At 59.1% G+C, this 8,068-nt stretch overlaps 1 protein-coding gene across 1 annotated transcript in view; it reads right to left on the bottom strand.

Annotated features, from left to right (window-relative positions):
- The window catches only part of BNIP3 (BCL2 interacting protein 3), a 41,926-nt gene that overhangs the window by 11,600 nt on the left and 22,258 nt on the right, over nucleotides 1-8,068 (bottom strand). Inside the window, exon 5 of the mRNA XM_015590155.2 lies at nucleotides 7,170-7,405. Within this exon, the coding sequence (XP_015445641.1) occupies nucleotides 7,170-7,405 (236 nt within the window). The remainder of the gene's footprint in view (nucleotides 1-7,169; nucleotides 7,406-8,068) is intronic.

Here is an 8,068-nt window from a genome sequence, read left to right as displayed (position 1 = left end):
CGTGAGCGAAGTGCGTGTGACCACGGGCGTGCGGCCGCGCGGGCGGCAGTGAGCCCGAGGCCCGCAGGGCCGTCTCTAATGAGAGTTTACTGTTCTCCCTCAAACGCAGGAGGCAGTAAAGGAAGTGCGAAAACGCGACAGCCGAGGGCGCTGGGGCCTGCCGGCGGCCTGCATGCGAAAACAGACCAGGGCTAGGCCACCTGTGAAGACAGAAGTGCGACACGCTGCGCGGCCAGCAGCCCAGGAGGCCAGTCCCTCACTTGCAGGGACAGCCAGGAGCCCAGCCTGCGTAAATCAGTCTTGGCAGGAAGCAGACCAGTGTCTCCAGCAACTGGAAGCCGCACCCCCACCCTGTACCCATCGTGCACCCATCATGCCCCAAAGGCCAGGACTTGATGGGTAACTGACAGCTTCCCCAATTTCTGTCCCTGCTTCCAGCTCAGGACCCTCCCGAGAAAGCCAAGATGCTCCCTGACCAATCTCGAGGCTCCCCGCCCCACACTCCTGGGCCCCCGGCCTCCGCGGGGCACACCTGGAGCCCCCTTCCCACTGTGAGGTCTCCCATTCCCCTGCCTGTGGGTCTCCCACAAACCCAGGGTCAGGGACCGCCCCCTTCCCCCACAGCAGGCTCTGAGGAAGCTGCCTCTGCCCACCCGCCTGGGGGTCTCAGTTTCCATTCTAGGTGAGGGGAAATCACCTTCGCTCTCTATCTGGATGTGGAGGTGCTGGCCTCCTCCATTCGACTGTCATTTCTCATGCTCATTTATTCAACAAGCATTCACCAAACGCCCCCGTCACAGCAGTGTCCAGGACGGGTGCAGCAGGGACTCACAGGACACGGCCGGTCCACAGCGACACAGATTGCAAGGCCCCTCGTGGAATGTCCCCACTCCCACACTGCCCTCTGCGGCTCTTCCAGCGCCTCAGGCCCAGGACACCCGGGTCTCCACTGTCCCCGTGCCCTCTGGTGCCTCCCGGCTGCTCACGGTCTGCAGGGCTCAGGGCTTACACACTTGTCAGACGCATCCCTAAGTATTCATATTTTCAGTGTTACTGTAATTGCCATCATTGTTAAATTTCATCGTATGCAATAAGATAATTTATTTTTGCATATCGTCACCCTGCAACCTGTGAAGCTCACCAAGACGTGTAAACTTTATAAGGTCTCTGAGTCTCTGTAGGCAATGGCCCAGAAATGTTTAAATGGAAATATTTCTTTTTGCAACCTGGTTTTCCCTCCCCATGAAGAACTCTCTAGGAGTCTGTGGACAAAATAGGGGTTCTATGGAAAGGCACCTCACAAGGTGACCTGATCATAAACTCCTACCTAGACCAGTCGCTGTGGGAGGTCACAGCCCAGCACATCGCCACTTTACCAAAAGGCTTGCTTTAGCCTCAAGTGAGCCCTATGCAGTTTCTGAGCATCTCGGTTCCCGCCTTTGAAATAAACAAACCGCCCTCGAGCTCAGACTCTGGTTAACGCCCCGTAATCCCCCTGCCTGGCCTTCCCCGCCTGCCTGTCGTCTTCCTCATGTTCCCTCCGCAATCTTAAATGCGTGAAAGAAACTGCAAACTTATTCTCCACGCATTTATCTCTGTCGAAGTCCTGCTTCCAGGTGTGTCCTCTCTTTGGCTCAAATAAGTTTTTATAAAAAAATTATGTATAGGTTTGGATGTTCTTACGTCAAAAGTCCCAGCAACTTCTGTCACTGAGGGACCCCAATCGAGGGAGAATCCCGGGCCCCACCTCCAGCAGCATCGCTGCGAACCCGCCTTGTGCGGGGCAGGTGACGGCGAGAGTGGGGGCTGCCCGAGGGAAGCCTGCAGAGCCCCAGTCAGAGCTGGGGGTCAAGGAAGATGCAAGTGGGAAGTGGAGAAGAAAGCCCAGTGCCTTGAGGGTCCGCCCCAGGGGACGGCCCCAAAGGACAGCGCTGCCTTGGAGTGTTCACGCCCACGAGGAGCCCAGGAAGCACGAGGTTAACTGTCGCGTGGGACTCTGGGTGAGATCCTGGGACACCGAAGGCCAGCGGGGACGACCCTGAGGAAGTCTGAGTAGGGTACAGACGTCGGGTGCCCACGCGCCGGTAGCGGTCTGTCGGTCAGAACGAAGGAGCCGCTAGCGGAGGGGCTGATGCCGGGAGGCTGACGGGGGGCGGGGGGTGTGGGGAACTCTCTGTACCCTCTCCGTCGTTTTTCTGTAGCCCTAAAACGGTTATAAAAAATCAAGTTTCTTAAAAACAATATACTAGATGCCACTTGTGTGAAAATATGAAGCATTAAATTCATTTTAAGATGAGGTATAAAATAAATGAACTTGGTAGTTTTAAAAGCTAGGGGAAAACCCGTAAATAAAAGAAATTAATAAACTTGTAACATTTTTACACAAGTAATAAAAATGAAGCCAAAATAAATGAGTTAGAAAACATTTGTCCTCGTTAAATTCAATTTTTTGGTGATAAATGACATTTTGAGTAATAATTACAAAGTGAGAGGAAATATTAAAACATGGTAGAAACGTCGTGTACACATTTATCCTTAAAAAAAAACCACACACATAAAATTATCTTCTATGAAAACAGAAACTGCCGAAGCCGACTCACAAGGAGGTAGAGATTCCGAGGCAGCGGAAGGGACGGGAGCTGGGGGACACCTGCTCTGCCAGCCGGCGACACGGCCAGTTCTGCAGGCGGGTTCTGCCCAGGACCCTGACACTGACATGGGATCGTGACACCACGTGAAATACAGCACTGGACCACCTCGCCCAGGAGCGCGCGTGGGAACACCGATGAAAACGAGAGGAAACTGAATTCTACGGGGGGCGGACACATCGCAGCCAAGCGAGGCCTCCCCTGGGCCCGTAGGGTGGTTGAATCATATATTTAACAAAAGATTAAGGAAGGAAAAGTATTTTGATGATCTTAAGAAATGCCTGACAGATTAAAGATCAAAAATAATCATTTTAGGAGCAAAGGTAATTTAATATGCACTTACGGCACAAAACACACCAAAAACAAACCCAGTGAGCTGGAAGAGGGGGAGAAGGCGCCGGCATAGTCATCGGCATGTCGAGGGCGCTCAGCACCGGCGTCCGCTCCGTCTGCTCCGCGCATGAAGTCCCGCGCGCCTGCCTTCCTGGCTTTTCATCTGCGGAAATGTGCCCGCCTCGGCCCCCTCCCCACGCTGGGAGCTGGGAGCTGGGACTGGGAGCTGGGAGCTGGAAGCTGGGTGCTGGGGAGCAGCACTCAGCTCCAAAGGAACCGTGGCGGCAGCAGGCTCCAGCGTCACCCACCGGGCCAGCTGTGCGGTCTGAGGCCAGCGGACCTGGCTCTGCGGCTGCCCCTTGCTCCTGCCTGTGTTTCAGAGCTGGGCCTCACGGAGCCCAACAGGACCCCTCGGTAACCTCCCCTTCCACTCGTGGGCCAGAGCAGGGTTCTGCTACACTCAGGACGAAGACACCTCCCCAGTGACAGGAGCTGCCTGTGCTGGGACCCCACAGGCAGCGGCACCCTGGTGACGGCGGTGACAGGCCAGCTGCCTGTCATCAGCACGGGGGCTGGAGGTGGGAGGCAGTGTGATAAGACAGGAGGGGGAAATGGGATTTTTAAAACACCAGAAATGAAGGGGCAAGATTGACACCCCGACCCAGCCTGACCCCACCCCACGTCGGTCCCACGCACCAGGCCTGGCAGGTGAGTAGTCGCCGTCTGCCACTTAAATCGAGGGATTAACAACAAATAACAAAATCGTTTACCTGGAAAACTCACGATGATCAGTGGCGGAAGTCTTTGAACAAATGGGGATTTAATCATTCTTATTACTAATGTGTGTTACGAGGTAAGCACGTCCAAATCGAGGGCTCCCTCGAATGCTCTCCGTGACACGTTCGAAACGGGAACGTTCGTAAGTGCCAACAACAAAATGTACCTAAAAGTAAACTTAAGAAGAAATGTCGAAGACAGAGAAAATCTTTAAGTTTTGCAGGAAGATATAAAAGACATGATCAATGAAAGCGTGAATGAAACAGGGGCCACCTACTGAACCTGACGGGCTCGGGGGGCACACGGCGGGCCCGGCAAACTCAGAGCCCGAGGTAAGCGCCCGGGGTGGGCTAAACGTACAAACGCCTAAGTAAGAGCGAGTCACGGCGGCTCCTCACGCCCTAGGCCTGTGGCCTCCTTGGTGAAGGTCAGTCTTTCCCTTCGAAATGGTCCGTTGTCCCTGGGCCGCTAGGATAACATTGAAATGTCAGAGTAATTTCTCTTCCAGATCCGCGCAGGCACGACGACCATCTCGAGAGCACGAGACCACGGTGCCCCTTGCGGTCATCCTGTCCCCCGAGGGTCATCTGTCTGCGCCGTGTGAGGTAGCCCACACCCACCCACGTGAAACAAGCATGTGTCCCTCCGTTTGCTTCATGTCTCATCCCAGAGACCCGCCCCCCGTGGGCGTCAGGTAACCGCCCGACGTCTCCTTTGATTCTAATGCATAAAATCAGCCGCCGAGCGTCACACTGCGCAGCATTTTCTCAGTCCGCTGAGACGTTTGCTCCCCAGCAACTGCCATCGGTTTGGTTCAGATAAACTGCCACAAGACTCGTTCTTAGGCTGGACTTTCTTTCATCGACAACAGGAAAGACGTGGCATGTCGCTTCCTAAAGAAAAACTCATGCTGAAGCCCACGGCCCCAAACCTAGATTTCGTACCTGAACGAATTGCCATTTCGACTCTCCCAGAAGCATCCTCTTCATCGACCAGGCTGGGATTTTCTGGTCCAGCACCAGGAAGGTCGTCTGTCACCTGGGCCCTCTCCCTTCGCCGCAGGGAGCAGAGGCCACCTGCCGGATGGAAACCCTTCCATCCTCTCCCCGCAGAGAAAAGGCATCGGCCCCGGAATAAGCCTTGCTTTTCTTTGCTGATAGCTCCCTTCCCCACCGTCCGTCTGCAAAAACCCTCCGACTTGCACGGCCCCGAGGAGCTCAGGTCCAGTTGCGAGGTGGACGCTGCCGAGTCATGAGTCGCTTCCTAAACCCAGTTAGATCCCAAATGTACTCAGTCGAATGTGTTTTTCGGCACCTTGAAAAGAAAGGCCAAGGAGCCGGGGAGCGCTGAGATCTCTGCGGCCTCCCGGTGGCTCCCCGAAGTCTCCACGGTGACAGCCGGCCCCCTAACCTCACCACCCCCAGGCAGGCAGGCTGGGCTGCTGTTCTTTTACAAGCCAAGCAAAGAGAATTCTGCCCATCAAGTGGCCCAGCCTGGAAGGAGGCATCTGCCGCCCAGACAGGCGAAGGGTTAGCACGCGGCCGTGCAAACATCCGCTGGGACTCAACCGAGCTACCCCGTGCCAGGCAGTCAGAGAATGTGCACCTCACAGAGACGAAACTCAGATGGCCCATGACCACGTGTGGCCAGGGTGGGGGGAGTGGGCCCCGGGTCCCAGAAAGGCAAGCAGGGGGCGGGGCACACGGCCAGGGTGGGCGGCAGCAGCGGCCCCTGGGCGGGGCACAGGTGAATGAGGCCCAGCGATGGAGGGAGCCGCCTGCCCCTCCGGGCCACAGGTCGCTTTCCTGGGGGCAGCTGCCCAGCCGGAGGAAGGTTTGGTGGTGACACTGGCCGGGGACGATGATTACTGCCACCCAGAAAGGCAAGCAGGGGGCGGGGCACACGGCCAGGGTGGGCGGCAGCAGCGGCCCCTGGGCGGGGCACAGGTGAATGAGGCCCAGCGATGGAGGGAGCCGCCTGCCCCTCCGGGCCACAGGTCGCTTTCCTGGGGGCAGCTGCCCAGCCGGAGGAAGGTTTGGTGGTGACACCGGCCGGGGACGATGATTCCTGCCGCGGCCGGGAACGCGGAAGGACGTCGCGTGTGACCGAGGGTGACTGCCGCGGTCTCCCGCGTGGCCTCCTCCGCGGTGAGAATGGTTTAGGGGACCCCGGTTTCCCTAGTGACCTGCCCCCCAGGAGTCAGGGAGATGATTCAAATGAGCGTGAGGCTTCTGGTGACCGGTCAACCTCTGCAGGACAGTCGCCACGGTGGACAGGACAGCAAAGCGATTGCTCCTCCCCCTCTCTGGGGACTCTCGGCCCTGGCCGCCGAGTGGCCATGTCGACAGTGGCTGTCCTGTCCCCTTCCTCTTCCAGGAAAACAGACTCTTCCCCAAGTTCCCAGTGAAGTCTGTTCCATGCCCGGGCTATTTTTAGGGGTCGGTGTGATGAAATGTTTAGAACTGTCAACGAAGTGCTGGCTCTGTGTCCCCAGCTTGCGCTGTTGATGTCCCCGCTGCTTAAGGAGCAGGTCCCTTTCCAAAACAAAGTCTGCTCTTTGGTAAGAGGCGGCCCTGCCGTGCCTGGAAGCATCGGCCCCTGGGAGGCCTTCCAGACGGGCACTTCTGCCAGGGGCTGGGCACACCCCCAGGCGCCTGGTGGCCAGCCCAGCTTGTTTGTCCTGTCGTCTGAAGCAATCGCTGGGCTGTTGTTTGAGGAGATCGCAGGACGGCCTGTGTGTGCTGACGAGCAAGGTGGCATGGGACCCCACAGAGCAAACACTGTCACATGCCGTCATGGGGGGGCAGCGGGGCAGGGAAGCGGCTCGGAGCCGGTGGCAGCTCCACAGCTGGGACAGTCCCGGAGCTCAGGCCTCAGCTCGGGGCCGAGGCGCTGCCAGGGCCCCTTGGGAAAGGGCAGTGGGGCAGGGGGCTGCGGGGGCCGGGCTGGTTCCCCAGTGCCCCGACATGGTCCCAGTGACCGCCAGCCCCCGGCCTCCCGCAACCCACTCTGCGGCTGCGCTGTGACCGGCCACACAGGGTCCAGTCGCCACTTGAACGGGCAACGCTGAGTCCTGTCTTGAAGGAAGAGGCTGCAGGTAGCAGGCGGGAGGACAAAGGGCACTTTACGAGGGGGAACCGAGGCCCAGAGGGGCCAGCGATGAGCTGGGCTGGGCCGGTGCCGTCTGAAGCGGGGACGCCGCCCGCTGAGCTGCAGCTGCGGGACCAGGGCTGAGGAGCCAGAGACGGGCTGGGCCCGAGCTGCAGCAGCCCGGCCATCGCTCCAGCACTTGGCCCCTCTGTGGAAGCCACGGCCACACCAGGGTGGCAGAACTCCCCCCAAGGGCAGTGAGGCATGGCTTCCCCCAGCCCCCACCCCGGGCGCTGTGTCCCCAGCTCTTCCTGGGCGCACCGGACGGCCCCGGGCTGGGCTCGCAGGGACGGCCATGGCGCTTGAAGAGGACAGAAACAGCCAGTTGCCGCGAAGGGCTGGCTCCGGTGACGGGCGTGGGATGTCGCTGGCAGAGTGTGGAACACAGACAAAGCTCCAGCTGAGCCGAGGCGGGTGTGGGTGGCGGCGTGGAATGCGCACCCAGGAGCCGGCCGAGCACACCACGGACCCGTGGGTGGAGCAGGCTGCTCTGGGGCCTAGTGGGAGGGCACAAGGGACAACGGCCAACCGGGCCAGGGTGGAGGCCAAGGCACATGCACAGGGCCAGGTGGGGCAGGGTCATCCGGACGCCCCCACGTCCAGCGCCGTGACTCCAGCCAGGGCCGTGTTCTTCAGCTCGAGGCAGGGCACATGTTCTGGGCACAGTCCTCTAAAAGGCTAACAATTAGCCTGGCACTGGCACCTTGTCTAGGTCCCTTGGGGGGTGGGGTGGAGCTGGTCAGGGAAGACGCTTCGTGGCCGAGGGGGCAGTGGCCCGGGCAGACAAGGGCACGACCCAGGGCTGGGCAGCCAGGAGCAGACGGAGTTTCCCCACAGCCACAAAGCAGGCCAGGCCTCACCCTCTGCTTTCCCGTTCGCTCCTGGACATCCTTTTGCAAACACGCCCGCAGGCTCTGACCATCTGTCGTGCACCTCGGCTCTGGAGCCCACAGACCATGACAACCCCAGAGACTGCTGAAGTGGAGGATGCTGGGAGTCTGCCTCAGCCCCTCCCACACCCCCTTCTCCATTTCCACGCCCACCTCCCCTTCGGGTCCCTCACCATCCAGAACCCACTGCCAGAGGCGTCCATCCACGAGGCAGCTGCAGGTCCACTCTGCTCCCAGCACCTAGGAATTAAAGCCAGCCCCACCCCCGGC

The sequence above is a fragment of the Pteropus alecto genome, unplaced genomic scaffold (genome assembly GCF_000325575.1).
Source record: "Pteropus alecto unplaced genomic scaffold, ASM32557v1 scaffold74, whole genome shotgun sequence".
In the NCBI taxonomy this organism is placed as follows: Eukaryota; Metazoa; Chordata; class Mammalia; order Chiroptera; family Pteropodidae; genus Pteropus; species Pteropus alecto.
Note: the sequence above shows the minus strand (reverse complement) of the source record. Positions and strands in the feature narration are given on the sequence as shown.